Genomic DNA, 22880 nt, shown 5'->3' on the forward strand with positions numbered 1-22880 from the left:
TGGTCGAGAGCCAGACTTGATCTCCCGGTGCGTACACCGGTCCCTCACTGCGGTGGAGATCGGCGCTCGCCTTGTGTCGACGGATGGCCCGCTGCAGATGTACGTGAGCAGCGTTCCACGTCTCCTCCGAGCGCCGCACCCACTCATCCACCGCAGGGGCCTCGATCTGGCTCTGATGCCAAGGTGCCAGAGCCGGTTGGTACCCTAATACACATTGGAAGGGAGTTAGTCTGGTGGAGGAGTGGCGAAGGGAGTTCTGGGCCATCTCTGCCCAGGGAACATACCTCGCCCACTCCTCCGGCCGGCTCTGGCAATACGACCTCAGAAACCTACCCACATCCTGGTTTAGCCGTTCAACCTGCCCATTGCTCTCCGGGTGGTACCCCGAGGTAAGGCTCACAGAGACCCCCAAGCGCTCCATGAACGCTCTCCAGACTCGAGAGGTAAACTGGGGGCCTCGATCAGACACTATATCCTCGGGTACCCCGTAATGCCGGAAGACGTGAGTGAATAGTGCCTCAGCGGTCTGTAGGGCAGTAGGGAGACCCGGCATGGGAAGGAGACGACAGGCCTTCGAGAACCGATCCACAACGACCAGGATGGTGGTATTCCCCTGGGAGGGGGGAAGGTCAGTAACAAAATCCACCGAGAGGTGAGACCAGGGTCGTTGTGGAACGGGCAGGGGTTGTAGCTTACCCCGGGGCAGGTGTCTGGGTGCCTTACACTGGGCACACACCGAGCAGGAGGAAACATAAACCCTCACATCCCTGGCTAACGTTGGCCACCAGTATTTAGTGCTAAGGCAGTGCACTGTCCGGCCAATACCTGGATGTCCAGAGGAGGGTGACGTGTGAGCCCAATATATAAGTCAATCCCGAACCTCGAGCGGAACGTACGTCCGACCCACAGGACACTGTGGAGGGCTAGGATCGGTAAGCAACGCCCGCTCGATTTCGGAATCGACATCCCACACCACCGGTGCCACCAGGCAAGACGGCGGTAGTATGGGCGTGGGCTCAACGGACCTCTCCTCCGTGTCATACCGCCGGGACAGGGCATCTGCCTTACCGTTCTGGGACCCAGGGATGTACGTGATCTTAAAAACGAACCGGGCCAGAAGCATGTTCCACCTAGCCTGGCGAGGGTTCAGTCTCCTAGCTGCCCGGATGTACTCCAGGTTTCGGTGGTCAGTCAAAATGAGGAAAGGGTGTTGAGCCCCCTCAAGCCAATGCCTCCACACCTTTAGGGCCTGTACCACGGCTAGCAGCTCCCTGTCCCCCACGTCATAATTTCGCTCCGCCGGACGGAGCTTTTTAGAATAAAAAGCACAGGGACGGAGTTTCGGTGGCGTGCCAGACCGTTGCGAGAGCACGGCCCCTATACCGGCTTCAGACGCGTCTACCTCGACCTGGAATGGTAGCGCGGGATCCGGATACGCCAGCACCGGCGCCGAGGTAAACAGGTCCTTCAGTCTCCCAAAAGCCCTATCAGCCTCAGCAGACCACTGCAAGCGCACCGGACCTCCCTTTAGAAGGGACGTTATGGGAGCTGCCACCTGTCCAAAACCCCGGATAAACCTCCTGTAGTAATTCGCAAAGCCCAAGAACCGCTGCACCTCTTTAACAGTGGTTGGAGTTTGCCAATTACGCACGGCCGACACACGGTCAACCTCCATCTTCACCCCTGACGCAGACAACTGATAACCCAAAAAGGAGACTGACTCCTGGAAAAACAGACATTTCTCTGCCTTGACATATAGGTCATGCTCCAACAATCTCCTCAACACTCGGCGCACCAGGGCTACATGCTCGGCTCGGGTAGAAGAGTACACCAGAATGTCGTCAATGTACACGACCACTCCTTGCCCCTGCATATCCCGGAAGATCTCATCTACGAAGGATTGGAAGACTGAAGGAGCATTCATTAACCCGTATGGCATGACGAGATACTCGTAATGACCCGAGGTGGTACTAAATGCTGTCTTCCATTCGTCTCCCTCCCTAATACGCACCAAGTTGTATGCGCTCCTGAGGTCCAATTTTGTGAAGAACCGCGCCCCGTGTAAAGACTCCGTCATAGTCGCAATCAGAGGGAGTGGATAACTGTATTTCACAGTAATCTGATTGAGACTGCGGTAATCAATAAACGGGCGCAAACCTCCATCCTTTTTCTTCACAAAAAAGAAACTCGAGGATGCAGGGGAAGTGGAGGGCCGTATGTATCCCTGTCTCAGAGACTCGGCTATGTAAGTCTCCATAGCTCTCTTCTCCTCTTGAGACAAAGGATACACATGGCTCCGCGGAAGCGCAGCTCCTACCTGGAGGTCTATCGCACAATGCCCCTGTCTATGTGGTGGCAATTGCGTCGCCTTCACCTTACTAAACACAAGTGCTAAATCCTCATACTCGGGGGGAATGTGCAATGCGGGCACTTGGTTTGGACTCTCCACCGAGGTCGCCCCTACGGAAACGCCCAGACATCGCCCTACACACTGGGCAGACCACTCCTTAAGAGCCCTCTGTTGCCACGAAATAGAGGGATTATGGGTAATCAACCAGGGAAGCCCCAGCACCACCGGATACGCAGGAGAGTCAATAAGATATAGCTGAATAGTCTCCTCATGACCCTCCTGCGTCCCCATCCTAAGTGGAGCTGTGACCTCCCTAATCAACCCCGATCCCAACGGACGGCTATCTAGAGCATGTACAGGAAAAGGATTGTTGACAGGAAGGAGGGGAATCCCTAACTCTACACAAAATCTCCGATCTATAAAATTCCCGGCTGCGCCTGAATCTACTAGCGCCTTATGCTGGGAACGAGGTGCAACCTGTGGGAAACAAACAGGTATGGTTAGGTGCACAACAGAGAGCTCTGGGTAAGTGGGGCGCCTACTCACCTGGAAGGACTCCCCAGTGCTGGGCCTGCCTTCTCGTCCCCTAGGAGACCCCCCCCAGCATCTAGCCGCAGTGTGTCCTCCACGGCCACAGTTGGTACAGGGGTTGGTCCCTTTCGGGCTCCTTCTCCTCTCCTCTCTAGCGCCAGCACCCCCGAGCTCCATAGGACTAGACTCGGAGGTGCTGGAGGGTGGAATGGACGACCCCCACTCAGGACGTCCGCGGGTAGCCAGCAGGGTGTCTAGGCGAATGGCCATGTCCACCAACTGGTCAAACGTAAGGGTGGTGTCCCTGCAGGCCAACTCACGACGGACGTCCTCCCGTAGGCTGCAGCGGAAGTGGTCTATGAGGGCCCGCTCATTCCACCCTGCGTCTGCCGCTAGAGTCCGGAACTCCAGTGCAAACTCCTGGGCGCTCCTCCTCCCCTGTCGGAGGTAGAATAGACGTTCTCCCGCCGCCTTCCCCTCAGGTGGATGGTCGAATACAGCCCTGAAGCGACGGGAGAACTCTGCATAGGTGATCGTCGCGGCGTCTATTCTCCTCCATTCGGAGTTGGCCCACTCCAACGCCTTGCCGGTGAGACAGGAGATGAGGGCGGAAACGCTCTCGTGTCCCGAGGGCACCGGGTGTACGGTGGCGAGGTAGAGTTCAACTTGTAGGAGGAAACCTTGACACCCGGCAGCGGTACCATCATACGCCCTCGGGAGCGAGAGCCGAATCCCACTGGGTTCCGGAGCGTGGACAAAGGGACTGACCGGTGCTGGTGGTAATGTGGGAGGAGGCGTGGGTGCCCAACTGGTCTCCAGGCGATGCAGGGTATTCATTACTCCCTGCAGAGCGTTGGTGATTTGGGCTATCCGCTCGTCCTGTCCGTGGACGCGCTCCTCCCAAGACTCGGTCGCTGCTGCTGCTCCTGCTGATTCCATGGGTGGTGTGTAGTTCTGTCAGAGCGGGCGTAGGTGTGGTGTAGGAATCAGATGCAGGACACAGATGCTAGTCCAAAAATACTTTAGTAAAGTCCACAAAAAGAACGGCTACAAACAAAGCCGGAGGCACGAGAGAAATAACGCACACAGCGTATAAATGCAAAACACAGCAAACACGCTCAACAAGTGCGGACTCTCTATCCAATACAAAATAGAGCACTAACTGACTGGAAGCACCAGCTGACAAGGAACAACTACACACAACCAAAAGACAGAAACAACGAGAACTTAAAGGACACATAATCAAGACAAAATGAGAAACAGGTGTACCAAAACAGACCAAACCAAACAAACACAGAAACAACGAACGGTGGCAGCTAGTACTCCGGAGACGACGACCGCCGAAGCCTGCCCGAACAAGGAGAAGGAGCAGCCTCGGCCGAAACCGTGACATAAACAGATTATCGTCTTTAGAATTCATTAACTATTTGCATACGTCACTGGTGTTACGCAAACTATAGAATAAAGTAACAACAATTAGAATTTGTCAAAGAATGTTTCCCATGTAACTATCTAGATATGTGCTTCACATCACCCTCTGTGTCTTTTATATCCCGATATATAGCCCAACTATCAATATTTTCTCTCACCCTCTTACTAAATCATGGCATTAGTCAATTCTATCCACAAACCACTACTATGTAATAACATATTTTCATAGACTTTACTAGAAATAATTATTTTAACACCAGTCTACTTAAACAATCCAATTCAACATTTCTCATCACCCAATTAAACATCCTTCTTCAAACAATCCAATCCTCTACAATCTCTATTATCCTCTATTGCTGACTTTCCATCTAACGGTACTTTAACAGATGACAAATTATTGTGAAGTTATAGTTAAAACAAAGAAAACATATATTCACAGAGATGCAACTTTAATTACTATGTTATCCAATGCCTTCATGAGTTGGTAAGACAATCTCTTTCCTATAATCTTATCAATTAAAGCAGTTATTCAGGTCAACAGCATCAATGTAACAGTTTTGCTTCCTTCCCTACATGGTCTTGAACCAGGGACCCTCTGCACACATTAAAAATAGTCACCCTCTAAGCACCATTACTCGTTATTTCAACAAAATCCGCAACCTTTGCAAAGCAAGGCAAACAACTATTTCCATGTTGCAGAGCAAGTTACGTCACCACTCTAAACGCTACTAGTTCGCACCACTAACTAGCTAGCCATATCCCACTGGTAACATTCATCACCCTTTGACTTCCTCCTTTTCCACAGCAACCAGTGATCCTTATACACCAAGCGTAACCCATAATGACACGTACAGCTCTCTCACGTTTCAGCGAGCCCCAGCTGCTAACACCCACAGATCAACACCTAGAAACTCTCCAGACAACAAATAAAAACCATTCTCAAACAGCGTTATGCATTTACCTCTATCGTAGGGTTTAAAAACGAACTTAACACCTTTCACAATCCTAAATTGCTGAAGTAGCTTCATGTTTGGTTCAGTTTATCTGTTACGATATTGTGTAAGTAATTTCTGTAGTGACCTCAGCTACAATTTCCTATATTCCTCCTGTTCTCAGCCAAGATAATCGCCACAGCTCTTATGAGACCACCAATCCGCCATTATTAGAATGCATCAGATCTAGGTAACTGTCCTTTCTAAGTAGGCTACAAGCAATAAACCAAACATTTGCTTTAGTTGCCCATCATATAATGAATTTATATCCATATTATCAATATCCAATTAATTGATAGACATTACGCCACCATTCTCAATCGTTTAATCTAGCAAACCCGTAGGCAACGCAAAACAAATGACTACCACAAAATTGTCTCGCTATTCCTGTTAAATAAGTGAGTCTTTCCATTTGAACTACTTTGTAGTATCTGTCTAAGCAACACATACCAACAGTAGAATTACACTCAGAAACCCAGATTTGTTTACTCTATGCCATTGCACCAATGCTATTGAACTGACACAGACATCCCACAAATAGCCCAATTACACTGGTTTATCATCTAACCCTCTGATACAAAATGAAGTTCCTTCACTTCACCACCTTAGCTCCACACTGATAATTAGTTTAATGGAAACCCTAAATTAGCTTTGTACAATATTATAACTTACGTCTATAAATTCCACTCCTTATGGGCAGTTAATTTCTTAAATCGTATCTCTATCAAAGGATCTAACAACGGTACAACTTAGAAAACCTGTATTCATTATTACCCACCCATGACGTACGTCTACGTTTGGGTGAGCAAGTTAATACATACATAGCACTCTAATTATGATTCTCTCACTTAGAGTAATCGATTACCCACATAAACTACATCCTATTTCCACATCGTCACAAACTCCATATAGAACGTTAGAAACTTCTAGGTACTCACGTCAAAGAATACTTTCGTGTTTGTAACGATTCTCAATCGACCGAAATCAACTTCTTTAACCATACTCCCAGCGGAACCAAAAAAACTGACTGTAGTTTCAAGGACACTGACCTTCCTGTCATTGGATCCTCACCGGTTCTCTAACCTTCAGGAAACCCTGTCAAAGTCAAGCCTCTCATTAAAACATATACTTCACCATTACACTCTAAAATAACCTCACGTTCTCCATACCACTCCTTGATATCATATGATGGGCATTGATGTGCGGAACCACAATATAATGTTCTATCAAAGCTTATTATCCAAACTTATATCAACTTATCATACACATTCATAAAATTGATTATGCACTCTTTCAAATTAAAATTACTTTCTGCTCTTTGTTCATAAAATAGCCTGTTGTTCCATATACCTCGATGTCATCTGGTGAACAAAAATGGTTGCATCGATTTAACTTAAAAGGTTTCTTCCCATGAACACCATAGTAGTTGTAGCGTTTACTATAAATGAATGTTGAAAATGAATATCCTCCTAATCAATTTGTAATGGGAGAGATATATGATCATTTTGCATAGTTTCACTAATTCTGATACACTGGACTTTCTGTTTACTTAAAGGACACCTTCAACCTCTCTAGGTTTATTCTGGGAGTTAGGGTGCGGTTGGGCAGGAGTCCAATTTCGTCTCTCTATCTCCCCCGATTATTACCGTTCCCTTGCTTCAACAAAAAATTCCATAATTGTATTTGCTAATCTATTGTTCAAATCAACATTTTGGTTTTGTTTGATTATTGTAAATATCATTTTATATTCCTTTTCCACACGCTCTCTAGTAGATCTAATTGCTGGTGTGTGGTTGGCTGGATCCGGTCGCTCAGCTGGTTTTGCAGGATCGGGTCCTCTCCTCTTCAGGCGCTGGACGGCCTGGAGAACCCGATCCATCACTTCGCCCAAGCTGGCTAACATATTGGAATGCTCCCGGAACCGCTCAAAGGCTCCAGGCATATTCCCCGCTCCTGCTGACTCCATTCTGTTGGGTGTGTGATTCTGTAGCGGGTGATTAGGACGGAGTCAGTCGCAGGAGGTGTGAATCACCGAATATGGTTTATTCGTCCAATGCAGCAGTTTGCAGCAATGCGAAAACCAAATACAGTGCGACTTCAATGCGCACTGGGAAAACAAAACACACGGGTGAATATCCCGGCGACAAAAGTAACATGAATGCTCAACCGAGCTAGCGACACCTCCACATGGAAACAATAACACACAAAGACATGGGGAGCAGAGGGAATACTTATACAGAGATTTATGAGGGGATATGTACCAGGTGTGTGTGAAAAACAAGACAAAACAAATGGAATGATGAAAAGAGGAGCGGCTAGAAGGCCGGTGACGACGAATGCCGAAGCCTGCCCGAACAAGGAGAGGAGGCAGCTTTGGAGGAAGTCGTGACAGTTTTTTAAACCTTAAATGTTTTAAAGTTTTCCTGCAACAGGGTGATCAAATGAAGATCCAAATCTGTATGTGCTAAGGCCTAGACTTGCACAGTTCATGCACAACTACAGAGTACATGCAGTTTTCATTGTCACTGATCACCATCTTTATTTTCTTTATCAGTTGAACAGGGTTTCGATTACAAACAGTTAATGTGTTGTGTATTTTCTCTCTTTACTTGACATGCAAGTCAAATAGCTTGAATAGCTGCGGCAAGTTTGATAGAAAGGCATTACTCATGAGCGCTTTCATGTTTTATGCCTGATGCCCTGTTCAAAGATGTCTTCATCGCTGTTCGCAGCGAGTCTGACAGCAGTCGTTTTTTGATGGTCAGCAAAGCTGGTCACGGACAGACTACAAGCTTAATTAGACAGGTTATTTCAGTATGACGCCTCTTCTGGCATCCCTGCCTGCCTGCCTGCATCCCTGCCTCCCTGCCTGCCTGCATCCCTGCCTACCTGCCTGCCTGCACCATCTCACCATTGTTTTGATCTCCAATCCCTTCACACAGTGGGGAGAAACATGTACCAAAACCAGAGGCGGCCATCGATCGAGGAAAATAGCATTTTGGAGATGTTGAAAGACCGACCCAAAGCTGGTTCTTAGTGATAACTAAGGTGTTAAGGTGTGTTTTCCTCGAATCCCTCCAGTCACGTTCCAGCCTGAAGGCTGCTGTCTGTCTGTCTGTCCGTCTGTGTTTCAGAACTCCCTCCCTTTGATAAGACACACACATTGATTGGTCACTGTAAACACTTTAAAGGTAGCGAGCACGCTTCTGGAACCACATCGCATTTAAAACATGAATACAAAATCCCCCGGTCCCCTCCTCCCCTAACCCTCCTTGGCTGGGTTCTGTTTAGGGTATTGTTTTTCCGTCTTACTGAAATTCACTATTGATCTGCCGTGACATCGCTCATAGTGAGGTTTTTAACAATCAGCCAGTCGGAGCGAGACAAAGTGCTGAGGCAGATTTAAATTAAGTAACATGCGGTAATACTGGTCGATGCCATTGACCAATCAGGAGGGTACTTAACACTGTGGGTAGGGGGGTTATTGGGGTGTGATAAAAGAGTGAGAAAGGGGCATTGGTGGTGGTGATGGTGGTGGTGGTGGTGGTGGAAAGAGAGAGAGTGTTTCTGTACACGCATGCAAGTGCATGTGCAAACACATATGTGTGTGTCTATGATTCTAAAGCCTCTGAGGGAGGTGAGAGTGTTTCTGACTTCCTCAGTGAGGACTTGGGGTGACCCAGTAGTCATTCAAGTGAGATTGAGAATGACCTGAGTGTGTAGTTCATCTCTTAGCGCTGGCCTGCTGAGACTAAGCTGTCTGCTGCAACTCTGAAGCTCAAATAAGAGGAAGAGAGAGACGGGGGCGCTTTATCCACAGGACTATGATGAGTTGAGTTCTAAACTCTTTAAAAGTTGATATCATCGTGCCCTTTGGCCTGAGCTTTTTCTGGATTCTTTTTTTTTTTTTTGGATTCATTATTTTCTCTGTTAAATTCAATATTCTGGAAATGTCAAATATCCAATGTAGGCCTTCATTTTTGTCACCACTGTCATCCTTATCATCCTATTTCAGAGATCTAAAATGTTCCTTGCAATTATTCAGATCTTACTTTCCCACATAAATTAATCTGAATTACAGGCACAGTGTTACTGGATGAGGAAAATGAGGAAAACCTTCACATTTCAGTTGAAGAAAAAGTGGAAGGTTTGGAACAGAAATCTTCAGATGATGCAGATTCATTGTTACATCAGTCAATTCCTGTTCATCTAAAGCAGAGAGCAACAGTACAGTACAGTATAACACAGCCATGTGGAACGTTAGCGGTAGCGTTGGTGCTAGCTGGAGAAAATGGCCGCTGCTGGACTCGTATTGTCAGGTTTAAAACACTGAGGGAGCATTATGATAGACTCACTAGAACTCTGCTGTAATGGAGTTTTATATTATTTTTATATTATCACAACGGGGCTGTTGTCTAACCAAATGGAAAGGAATTCCCCTGAGAAAAGGTATTAAAGTATTCTAGGCAAACATTTCCAATGGGAAAAATGAATTGATATATTCAGTCCTATATTCTGCAGTGCTCTTATACTGTGGATCATTTAGTCATGGTAAATGTCAAAATACGCATAAATTACTAAGATACTATCGATTCAGAATACTTAAAATGTTATCCGATCCATCACACACTGTATGTGCTTTAGCCAACTTCTCTGGTTATCATTGTCGTGTCATTCTTGTAAGGAGTTGCCTAGTCAGGCTAGCCCATGTACACACACACATCCATGCATTTCTGATTGGTGTTTGAAAGATCACTCGACAGAAAGTGATAGGCCACCTTTTAGCAGACAGTACTGTAAGCCAATTAGTGATTCACCCTTTTTTAAAGAGACCTGGTTCGTATTCATTAGGCACCAAACAGAAGAAAATTGATTGGTCGTTGTCTAATAAGAAACACTCCTTCTCTGGGGTTTTTCTATTTTAAAACTTTGTCCGTTGTGTTCCATAATGCACACGATCCTGGTCCCATATTGACTGGTTCTCCTCCCTGGGGAGATGATCCAGCTCACTGACCGGTCTATAGCCATAATGAGGCAGAAGATTATTAATTATAATGGTAGTCATCTGTTGTCCACTGTGTACACATTATTAGGGTGTGAATAGGGTGCTTCATCACCATTACACATCCCAAATGGCATCCTATTCCCTACATAGTGCACTACTTTAGGGTCCATAGGGCTCTGGTCAAAAGTTGTAGGTAATAGGGAGCCTCTGTTCTGTTCTGGATGTTTAAGGGAATGTATCAGTGTATTGACTCACATACTCTACAGTCCCTTTATTCTTTTCCACACCTTTGATAAATGTGTACAAAGGCAACAATATATAGACTACCATATAATTGTACATTTGAGTCATTTAGCAGACACTCTTATCCAGGGCGACTTACAATTAGTGCATTCATCTTAAGATAGCTAGGTGAGACAACAACACATCACAATCTTATCAAGTACATTTTCCCTCAACAAAGTATTTATCAGCAAAGTGTGGGGGGGCATATCAAATAGAAAAGTACAAATAATTATTAATTATTGTGCTCAACAACATGCATTGACAAAATGCTACCTCGAGTGATTGACAAGGTTAGTACTTCTTGAGTATAAATAAAATGAAGTAAATGAATATATACATAGCTAGCGCATAAAGTTCTGAGAACCATATGTTTCTTAGGTGGGAATTTCAGTACTTCAGCATAAGGTTTTCTGCAGATTTCCTCATGGTTCTATTTAAAGTAATGTTCTCAGAACATTAAGAAAACTTTCCAGAAAAACCACAAGAAAACATTAGTAACGTTCGAAGAACGTTCTAAGAATGTTATTTAAAACTATATACATTCTGTTCTCGGTGCCAACAAAACTCTCTCTATCCTGTTAAGTGTGTTCAGGTGTGTTGGCCGCGCCCGCTAATTGGCCACACTTGATCTTAATGAGTGCTTGTTTCTTTTGAAATGGAGTCTGTTTGAATAGACTAAAATGAACAGTTTTGTATGAGTTAAAAAAAACATGGCATGCCAGCTCCATTCTGGTGGCGCAGTGGACTAATTCCATGGATAGAGGACAGAAGAACAGAGGTTCGAATCTCACAGACACCGTGCCACAATAAAAAAAAGTAATGTGTTTGCATGATTAATGCCTAAGCAAATTAATTTCCATGTGTCCTATCTGTTCCTCAAGTTCAAAACAGTTAACCCAAATTAAGATAACAGTGTTATTAAAAGTCTTATTGAAACATGTTCTCAGAACGTTCATTAATTATCTTCAAATAACCTAAATCATTTCCGTTCTCAGAACATTAATAAAACCTCCCAGAAAAACTTTCAGGGAACCATAGTAAAACTTTCTCAGAACCTCTCTGCAACCTAAAAATTAATGTTCCCAGAACAGCAGATATTTTCACTTCCGTTTTCAGAACGTTTAAAAAACGTTACATTTTACCGGTCAGGAAACTTATGGCTTCGTTCCCAGAACCACTGGGAAACCAAAAACATACGTTCCCACAACTTCCAATTAACTAAATGGGCCAGCTGGGATAGAAACGGAGTGCACTCTAAATAATTGACCTGTATGATTGAGAAAGACTACATTGAAGTTCTCCATGGAGAGAAATACACTTTTGGAGAGTATAAAAGAGTGAAGTGTTCTGACTGACTCATCCTAAACAGCAGTAAAGATGGACTGGCCAGAACTTGTAACAGCCTGCAGTTCAATCTCAGCTGCCCTTGAACCATGCTGGCTGGCTGGCTGCTTCCCTAAAACGAGATTGGAAAGAATGAAAAGACACAGACACGCACGTACACACAAACGCGCGTGCACACGCTCGCCAGCATACACAAGCGCCAGGACACACACAAACACAGACACACTCTCTCTCTCTCACTCTCTCTCTCTTGCTCCCTCGCTCCCTCTCCATTTCACTCTGTCTTTTATTTTCTTTCTCTCTCTTTCTCCTTCCCTCAGTCCATCCCTCTCCCTCTCTCTCGCTCTCTGATCCACACACCTGAGTTGCGAGGGGGATGGCTGGTTGATGGGCAGCTCTATTAAAGGCCTGGTGGTGCTATGACTGATCTGATGTATAGTAGCCTTTTCCTCTGACAGAGTGGGTAATGAGCTTTTCTGGAGCGGCCTGCTGTTTCTCAATGATACGCCTCAGTTAGCACCACCACAACAACCACAACCACCAGCACCACTACCACAACCACCAGCAGCACCACCACCACCACCTCAACCACCACCACAACCACCAGCACCACCACCACAACCACCACCACAACCACCAGCACCACCCTACCAGCACCACCACCACAACACCAGCACCACCACCACCACCAGCACCACCACCACAACACCAGCACCACCACAACCACAACCACCACCACCACAACTACCAGCACCACCCCCACCAGCACCACCACCACAACCACCAACGCACCACCACTACTGTGTGTGTGTGTGTCACCTGTCAGCTCTATATCCTGGATGTTGACATACTAGCACAGTGCTTAGTTACTCTACTTTTATAGGTAGTTATACTGTTAACCGTCTACTAATAAGAAGGATATTGAACATCTGTGTGTTTATGGTCTTACCATTTAGTTTGTTTAGCAGTAGCTGGGTTTCCTAACCTGTCTCATTAATTTTTCATGGGTGTCAGCTGGTGTGAATTAGCGTGAAGCTAGTTTTTGCCTGCGCCTCACACTAGTATGCAAGTCTACAGGCCACGGAAATTGCCACATTTGCCGGCGTACGCTGTCAGACATTATTTTCCACAAACAATGACATTCCGACCGCTTCTTAGTCTGTTAAGGCTGATCTGTCAGTGTGTTTGTTTACATGTATACAACTAATAGCTTTAGACACACTACCATCAAAAAAGAGACTTGCAATTCCTTGCTGTCTCCCACTGTCCCAGTAATTAATGACAGATGAAATTAGAGCTCCTGAGTACTCCCTCACGCTGCTCCACTGCTCTGGAGGAGTGATGGGAGGGCGCATGGAGACGGGCTGAGATGCTCTGATAAGGCCTTGGATGATTAGAACAGAACACCTCCGTCTTCCATCCTTCCATTCAGAGTGTGGAGAGACAGAGAGAGACTGTGGAGAGATGGAGAGACAGAGAGAGACTGTGGAGAGATGGAGAGACAGGGAGAGATGGAGAGACAGAACACAGGGAGAGGAGGATTACCTCTGGATTCATTTGATTAGTTTAAAGTGACCCCCTGGATAAATGACTGACAATCAGGACACAAAGTGGGGGGGGGGGGGGGGGGGGGTGTGTGTGAGTGTGTGTGTGTGTGTGTGTGTGTGTGTGTGTGTGTGAGTATGTAGGTAGGTGCATGCGTGTTTGTGCATATGTGCTTGCATGTGTGTGTGCAGAGGAAGAGTTGCCTGGTCCCAGATTTGTATGTGATTTTGCCAACTACGATAGTCAGACCAGTTGGCTACGGTAAACACACATACAGATCTGGGACCAGGCAAAAAGCATGAGGGGTTCGCACATTTAAGAGGGCCTCCCATAAGGTTAGTCTGGAAATGGATGGCCTTGGCTAGGGTCCTGAAGTTTTGAGTAAGAAATCACGTCTTCTTCTTCTGAAATTAAATCAAAGTTTGTCTTCTTCTTCTCTGATATAATGGCATTCGACCAGATTTAATATGCATGCCGCCACCTACTTAACATTAGAATTATTCCACAATACTGGCAACGGATCAGTTCGCTAACCATCTCTGATTTGACTCAAACAACACTACAAGCTACGCTGCCATGTTCTGCACAGTCAATCCACCTCAGCAAAAACCGTCTCTCAACCTTACTCTGTGCTCGACAGTCCAACACTGACCCACCAAAATCACATGTCAATAGGCTACAATAAGTAATGTTGCAAAGGGTGCTTGATAGGAACGCCAGATCACAGGCCATTCCCAAGAGTGTTGTACTGTATATGGTTAGCTAGTGATGCTGCTGAAACCTGACGCTACCGGTTTCATGTAGTTCCTTCCCTATATAACTGCCTGCCTGGCTACCTTTTCTCTGGGCCTATGTGAGACCAGAGAACTAGGTGAGTTGACATGATCAGTGTTGAAGAGCTGCCTCTAAAATGCTGACTATTTGCTCTTCGCGGACCTGGCTTTCTGACTGCTCCCCGCCATGCGCAGAGATACAGGACTCAGACACTCATAAACATCAATGCTATCCAACCTGATTCGCAGGATGGTAGCAGTAGAGGTGAAAAAATTTGACTTTCAAATTACCATCAATTAATATTCAAGGAAGGAGACCTACATTTCCGTGATTAGAGCGAAGAGAAGAAGAGGAGTACAAATAGAATACGTGAGAAATGATGGGGCAGTGGAGGCTGGTTTAGCCAACTTGGAGCGGCGCTTCTCTCCTGCTGGAGAGAGAGTGGGAAAGCAGGCTTGGACACAGGGAAGGATCTACCTGGATCTGGAAGAGGAGGAGGAGCTGGGAGCTCCTATCTCTAGATCCTGTGGTGAATCTAGTACTGAGGTTATTTACTCTGAAATCAGTTTGTTCTGCAGTCCATTTGTGGTTGATTTGCTACTGGTGATTACTCAATTGTAAAGGGACTTTCTTCAATCCCATAGGTCAAAACTTGGACAAAGGAAACATACAGTGCATTCGGAAAGTATTCAGACCCCTTCCCTTTTTCCACATTTTGTTACGTTACAGCCTTATTCTAAAATCCTCATCAATCTACACACAATACCCCATAATGACAAAGCGAAAAAATGATTTTAGAAATGTAAAAAACTGAAATACCCTATTTACATAAGTATTCAGACCCTTTGCTATGAGACTCAAAATTGAGCTCATAGCAAAGAGATTTGGAAAGGCACACACCTGTCTATATAAGGTCCCACAGTTGACAGTGCATGTCAGAGCAAAAACCAAGCCATGAGGTCGAAGGAATTGTCTGTAGAGCGCCGAGACAGGATTGTGTCGAGGCACAGATATGGGGAAGGGTACCAAAATATTTCTGCAGCATTGAAGGTCCCCAAGAACACAGTGCCCTCCATCATTCTTAAATGGAAGAAGTTTGGAACCACCAAGACTCTTCCTAGAGCTGGCACCCGGCCAAACTGAGCAATCGGGGGAGAAGGGCCTTGGTCAGGGAGGTGACCAAGAACCCGATGGTCACTGACAGAGCTCCAGAGTTCCTCTGTGGAGATGGGAGAACTTTCCAGAAGGACAACCATCTCTGCAGCACTCCACCAATCAGGCCTTTATGGGAGAGTGGCCAGACGGAAGCCACTCCTCAGTAAAAGGCACATGACAGCCCGCTTGTAGTTTGCCAAAAGGCACCTAAAGGACTCTCAGACCATGAGAAACAAGATTCTCTGGTTTGATGAAACCAAGATTGAACTATTTTGCCTGAATGCCAAGAGCCACGTCTGGAGGAAACCTGGCACCATCCCTATGGTGAAGTATAGTCGTGGCAGCATCATGTTGTGGGTATGTTTTTCAGCGGCAGGGACTGGGAGACTAGTTAGGATCAAGAAAAGATGAACGGAGCAAAGTACAGTGAGATCCTTGATGAAAACCTGCTCCAGAGCGCTCAGGACCTCAGACTGGGGCAAAGGTTCACCTTCCAACAGGACAATAACCCTAAGCACACAGCCAAGACAATGCAGGAGTGGCTTAGGGAATGTCCTTGAGTGGCCCAGCCAGAGCCTGGACATGAACCCGATCTAACATCTCTGGAGAGACCTGAAAATAGCTGTGCAGCGACTCTCTCCATCCAACCTGACAGAGCTTGAGAGGATTTGCAGAGAAGGATTGGAGAAACTCCCAAACTCCCAAATGTGCCAAGCTTGTAGCGTCATACCCAAGAAGACTAGAGGCCGTAATCACTGCCAAAGGTGCATCAACAAAGTACTGAGTAAAGGGTCTGAATACTTATGTAAATGTGATATTTCAGTTGTTTATTTTTAATACATTTGCAAACATTTCTGAAAACCTGTTTTTGCTTTGTCATTATGGGGTATTGTGTGTAGATTGATAAGGATTTTTTATTTTTTATAAATACATTTTAGAATAAGGCTGTAATGTAACAAAATGTGGAAAAAGTCTAGGGGTCTAAATACTTTCCGAAGGTTCCGATGAGAGTAAAGATTGACGAACTACATATACTTGCTTCGTTGTAAAAGATGAAAAAGGATAAATTAATTGATGTAATTGTATTGTTAACAAACTATGTTCTCTTGTTTGTCTTCCCTAGGTCCAGGAGTGGCTCTGTCTCAACTGCCAGATGCAGAGGGCCTTGGGTATTGACATGACCACCCCACGCTCCAAGAGCCAGAAGCAGATCCACTCTCCATCCCACCAAGCCAAACCCATAGTCCAGCCACCACCTGTTCAGCCAGCTCAGCCAGCAGCCCAGCCAAAACCCCAGCCTCAGCCCCAGGCCCAGCCCCCACCACAGTCAATACCTCACTCCCAGCCCCACCACCAACCCTACGGTCAATCCCAGCCCCAGGCCCAGCCCTATGGTCAATCCCAGTCCCAGGCCCAGCTCTATGGTCAATCCCAGCCCCAGTCCTTTGGCAAAACTCAGCCCCAGCCCTATGGTCAATCCAAGCCTCAGCAACAGCCCTACAACCAAACTCAGCCCCAGCCATATGGTCAATCCCAGACCTATGGCCATTCCCAGCCTCAGCAACAGCCCTATGGTCAATCCCAGCCCCATCAACAGCCCTATAGCCAAACTCAGCCCCAGCCATATGGTCAATCCCAGCCCCAGCAACAGCTCTACGGCCAAAGCCAGCCCCAGCAACAGCCTTATGGCCAAACCCAGCCTCAGGTCAAACCCCAAGCTCAGCATCAGCCACAGCCCTCTCCTGGCCTACAGAGACACCCTGTAGCCGGCTCTGCCTCCCTACCCGGGTCAACGACAAGCTCCCCACAGCACATCCCATATGGCCAGAGAGGGCCTGGAGGTCCCGGCCAGCCTCGGATCCCCCACCCTGGGGCAGTCCCCCTGGTGGGCATGGTCAAGGCTCCCTCCCAGCCAGACCTTGGCCGAGGCTCCCCGATGCACCAGGGCGGCCGCCAGGCTGCCAGCGCTGGCTCGTCGCCATCCCATCGACACGCCGCCCCACATGGGCAACCGCCCCAGGACGGCCTGACCAAACTGTTTGGCTTTGGGGCGTCGCTACTCAACCAGGCGGCCAGCACCCTGGCCTCTGTGGACCCCCTCTCAGGGACACCATCCTCCCAGCCCTCCCCTGCCAGGGGTGGGCCTTCCAAGAAACAACAAGGACCTCCTGGTGCCAAACCATTCCAGACAGGTGGCCCCCATGCACCACAGATGGATGGCCCTCATGCACCGCAAATGGGTGGCCCGCAAGCACCCCAGATCGGTGACCCACATGCATCCCAAATGGGTGGCCCTCATGCACCACAAATGGGTGGCTCTGATGCACCCCAGATGGGTGGCCCACATGCACCCCAAATGGGTGGCCCTCATGCACCACAGATGGGTGGCCCTCATGCACCGCAAATGAGTGGACCGCATGCACCAACTCAGATTGGTGGCCCGTATGCACCACAAATGGGTGGCCCCGAGCGGTCAACTCAGAAAGGGCCCCAACAGCAGCAATCACCTGTGCATCATCAGAAGGGACCACAGCAACAACAACAGCAGCGGCAGCAGCCCGCCAGACAGGAGCCTGTTCCCAAGCCGGTGGAGCCCGAGAAGCCCAAAGTCAACTGCCCCCTGTGCAAGACGGAGCTCAACATCGGCAGCACAGCTGAGCCGCCCAACTACAACTCCTGCACCCAGTGCCACACCCAGGTCTGCAACTTGTGTGGATTCAACCCCGCGCCTCACCTGGAGGTAAGCAAGATTTTCCTTTTCCACATACTCTGACCTTTTTCTGTTCATCTCTCTTTCTATATGTTTCTATCTCCCCCTCTCTTTTCTTCTCGCTCTTCCTACCTCTCTCTCTCTCTCTCTCTCTCTCTCTCTCTCTCTCTCTCTCTCTCTCTCTCTCTCTCTCTCTCTCTCTCTCTCTCTCTCTCTCTCTCTCTCTCTCTCTCTCTCTCTCTCTCTCTCTCTCTCTCTCTCTCTCTCTCTCTCTCTCTCTCTCTCTCTCTCTCTCTCTCTCTCTCTACCCCTCTTATTGCCCCTGATCCTTCACTGAGGCCCGTGCTCCTGTTTGTCATTACATTGTGAGTAATGCAGCTCGCTCAGTTCTTTACAGTAATCACACCTAAAAGCGTCTTGGCAGGTCAAGCTTTACATCTCCATCATGTCTGCCGCGCAACAATTCAGTGCCCAATTGATAGAGGCAGTATTTCCATTTTGGCGAGTGGTTCTTTCAGAATACCTGGTCAAAAGGGGTGCGTGGGAAACACAACACATCAGTTTTTCCTTCCATTCACTGATAATGAAACTCTCCAAAGCAGGCCCTTTTTCCCTCTCACACCTTTTTCTATAGATAAGCACACAGACCTTGAGAACACTGCATGCGCATACTAAAGATTTAACGGTGGAGTGAAGGGCTGGAGCAAGGGATGAAATTAGATGGACAGACACAGTAGAGGAAGCTGTTGGAATGGCTTAGTAAAACCCTCCACATTAGGGATGTTCAGTCTCTAGGCCTTTTGTGGTTGTACTGTACGTGCCAGGCAGGCAGGCAGCTTCTCTTTTTGATGGAGATTCTCCATTGAGCTGTATTTTTAGTCCAGGACTAGGCTTCATCTGTGTCCCGCAAACTACCGCTATATTCTTATACTTCTTGTTTATTTGGTAGGCTTATACTGTGGTGAAAGCTCTCCTCATTGTCCTTAATACTTTAGTGAATTGTCCATAAACGGATGTTAGATGAGATGTTGACTAAATTGGTGAGGATAAGAAAGGATAAGAACCTGGATTAGTTTATATTATATTATATTCTCTCCCTCTCTGCAGAGAGCCAGGTCAGAAATCCTCCTTAATGGACGTTGAGGAGGCTGGGGAAAAGGTTGAGTAAATCAACATTGTGCATATTTGCAGGTTGCCAATTAAAGGCTGGGAGATGGGAGATGTATTTCCCGCTATAATTCAGCCCTTATGATTCAAGGAGGCTCAGGCTTTCATCTGTGAGTGTGACCAGAATGTAAAGAGCTGCTGTTGCAGTGTACCAGTCACTGGGTGTTTTTAATCCTCCACACTGACGCTGGACTCACAGCCTAGCAGATGCAACATAGGAGCAACCATAAAGCGGCATTTATGTCCCTGGGTTTGAATTCAGTCAAACCTACTGGCCGTGTTTTGGTGATGGATAGCTTTGTGAAATATGGGGGCCGGGGAGGGCTTGTGAGATGTTATTAGCTACTGCTATTCTCAGGTTGCCTCTCTGAAACGTGATCATATTCGCCTAATATAGGACTTTGTGATTTCGTACAGCTATATCAAATTGTTGATCACAATTTCATCCTAAGTGTTACCTTGAAATAACTTCATTATTCACATTAGGATTTGTATTTCAGATGATTGAGATCATGAAATCATTGCTCCTTTTGATCCAACAGTAAGTGTTGCAGATCATAGAGTTAGCATGCTGCTCCCCAAGGGTCTGTGGGGAATATTGTACAGTACAGTGGATCGATGCCAGAGCCAGTATTTTACTGTATGTTCATCCGTCCAGTCAGACCTACAGACAATGGCAGGGCTATAAATAGCCTCCAGAGTACAGCCTTAGTGACTGCGTGGGGGACCAAGATGCATTGGATCAAGTGATATACACCGAGAGGAATCCCAGCCCATTCAAACTGTTAGAGGTGCACAGAAAGAAAGGGGCAGAGGCGGTTTGCTGAATGTCGGCTCAATTTATGCTTCAAACAAAGGAGGCCAGGAAGCTTTCAAGAGTAGCAGGCCTCTTCAGGACCTTCAGTAGGCTGACTGTCAGTAGAAGAGAGGCCTGTCATGGTCTGCGGGCTCTGCAGCACGCCTGAAAATGATGGAGAGCCAGGCTGTGGAGGAGACTCTGAAAGGAGCACGCTATAGCTGGGTCAAGTGGCGTGGTGAGTCCAGAGGGAGAGCTACTGGAGAGCTGCTGGAGAGGGGGAGGGAGAGAGGGTAGAGGAAGGGATGAGAAGTAAAAAGATGGAAGAGAAGAGAGAGATAAGGAGAGAGATAAGGAGAGAGAAAGAAAGAGAGAGAGAGAGAGAGAGAGAGAGAGAGAGAGAGAGAGAGAGAGAGAGAGAGAGAGAGAGAGAGAGAGAGAGAGAGAGAGAGAGAGAGAGAGAGAGAGGAAATACGTATGACGTCCAAAGCAGTGTCTCAGGATAAACTAAAGAATGAGAGGGTGGGGGGAATAAAACAAAACCTGGGTCCAGATTCACAAAACACTTCTTACGCAAAAACATAAGAAGCTTCTTAAGAAAAAAAAGAAGTTCATAAGATAGTTTGGAAGTGCAATTCCTCAACAATATCTTAAGATTTATAGATTTTCTTACAAAGTTCTCAAATATCTTCTTACAAATCTTTAGATGTTTGTTGCTAGGCAACCATTTTAGCTAGCTATCTAGCTAGCAATGGCAATCATGTTAGCATATTTCTTACAGCATATTTCTTACTGAGATTACTGTTCTAAAACATATTCTTGGGTTTAAAATAATCAATACTGAAACTTTCAGATGAAGTTTATGAGTGAATTAAACATGTTCAATTGCTTTCATGAAATTTTTCTCTCACTGCCCTGAGTTTAAGACAAGGGTTTAGCTATCTTGGAATTAAGAAAATTTCCAATAACTTTATTTTCAATAATCTAATTTCTTGTTAACTTTTTGCTTAAGGAGAAACATAAGAAATAGCGCAAGAGAATTTCCAATAACCTTTGTGAGGAATAGCAACTTTGCTTAACTTTCTTCATAAGTCTATAGTTAATGAAAAAATTGCAGTTAAGAAGAAATGTATTCTTAAGAATGTTTTGTGAATCTGGGCCCTGGTGACTTTTCCCAGCTGGGTTGGGATTTGCTCAGCTAGCTAGACCTTGGGAGGGCTGTGGAGGGTAGCAGACCAAATGTTTTTAGCATTTCCTCTAGTCTGCCTGGAGTGCCAGATTGGCAGAGTTTTCATCATTGTGACTACTCCATTGGTTCCATTGTACCAGGACAGCTCATTCAAGCCCAGATAAAGTATTTCAAATAGTGTTGGAACCCAGGTCTGTAGGGTAGTGAGGGTACAGTACACTGTGCTCCTCTACATATTTAATCTCTCACTGTTTATAAAGCACATCCTCCGTTGAATTATTAATCAAGCACTATTCTTCTCTCTCTGCCCCTTCTGTTCGCTGTTCACACAAATGGATGTCACTAAACAAAATGTGTTCTCTACCGACATGCACTTTATATCAACCAAAGGCCAAAGTCCTAGCATCCTCCTCCATTTCATCCAGAATCCTCCCCTTCCAGGCTTAATAATGATATACAGATTAGAGCAGTGGGTTGTGGGCTGTTCAATGCCTGGTAGCGTTTCAGTACTGAAAATACTGTGTGAACAGAGAGAGAGAAAAATAGACATACAGTACCAGTCAAAAGTTTGGACACACCTACTCATTTAGGGTTTTTTCTTTAGATGGGATGGCGTATCACTGCAGAATGCTGTGGTAGCCATGCTGGTTAAGTGTGCCTTGAATTCTAAATAAATCACCAACAGTGTCACCAGTAAAGCACCCCCACATCATCACACCTCCTCCTCCATGTTTCACGGTGGGAACCACACATGCAGAGATCATCCGTTCACCTACTCTGCGTCTCACAAAGACACAGCGGTTGGAACCAAAAATCTCAAATTTGGACTCATCAGACCAAAGGACAGTTTTCCACCTGTCTAATGTCAATTGCTCGTGTTTCTTGACCCAAGCAAGTCTCTTCTTCTTATTGGTGTCCTTTAGTAGTGGTTTCTTTGCAGCAGCGACCATGAAGGCCTGATTCATGCAGTCTCCTCTGAACAGTTGATGTTGAGATGTGTCTGTTACTTGAACTCTGTGAAGCATTTATTTGGGCTGCAATTTCTGAGGCTGGTAACTGTAATGAACTTATCCTCTGCAGCAGAGGTAACTCTGGGTCTTCCTTTCCTGTGGCTGTCCTCATGAGAGCCAATTTCATCATAGTGCTTGATGGTTTTTGCGACTGCACTTGAAGAAACTTTCAAAGTTCTTGAAATTCTCCATATTGACTGACCTTCATGTCTTAAAGTAATGATGGACTGTCGTTTCTCTATGCTTATTTGAGCTGTACTTGCCATAAAATGGGCTTGGTCTTTTACCAAATAGGGCTATCTTCTGTATACCAACCCTACCTTGTCACAACACAACTGATTAGCTCAAACGCATTAAGAAGGAAAGAAATTCCACAAATTAACTTTTAACAAGGCACAACTGTTAATTGAAATGCATTCCAGGTGACTACCTCATGAAACTGGTTGAGAGAATGCCAAGATTGTTTAAAGCTGTCATCAAGGCAAAGGTTGGCTACTTTGAAGAATCTCAAATATAAAATATATTTTGATTTGTTTAACACTTTTTTGGTTATTACATGATTCCATATGTGTTATTTCATAGTTTTGATGCCTTCA

The 22880-nt window shown here is 46.2% G+C and overlaps 1 protein-coding gene across 1 annotated transcript in view; it reads left to right on the plus strand.

The window, feature by feature from the left end:
* The window catches only part of LOC311149873 (protein bassoon-like), a gene marked incomplete at its 3' end in the record, with an annotated part of 102887 nt that overhangs the window by 13875 nt on the left and 66132 nt on the right, over positions 1 to 22880 (plus strand). Inside the window, exons 2-3 of the mRNA XM_084187113.1 lie at positions 16536 to 16721; positions 16950 to 18152. Of these exons, the coding sequence (XP_084043239.1) occupies positions 16536 to 16721; positions 16950 to 18152 (1389 nt within the window). The remainder of the gene's footprint in view (positions 1 to 16535; positions 16722 to 16949; positions 18153 to 22880) is intronic.

The sequence above is a fragment of the Coregonus lavaretus genome (genome assembly GCF_964263955.1).
Source record: "Coregonus lavaretus genome assembly, chromosome: 22".
In the NCBI taxonomy this organism is placed as follows: Eukaryota; Metazoa; Chordata; class Actinopteri; order Salmoniformes; family Salmonidae; genus Coregonus; species Coregonus lavaretus.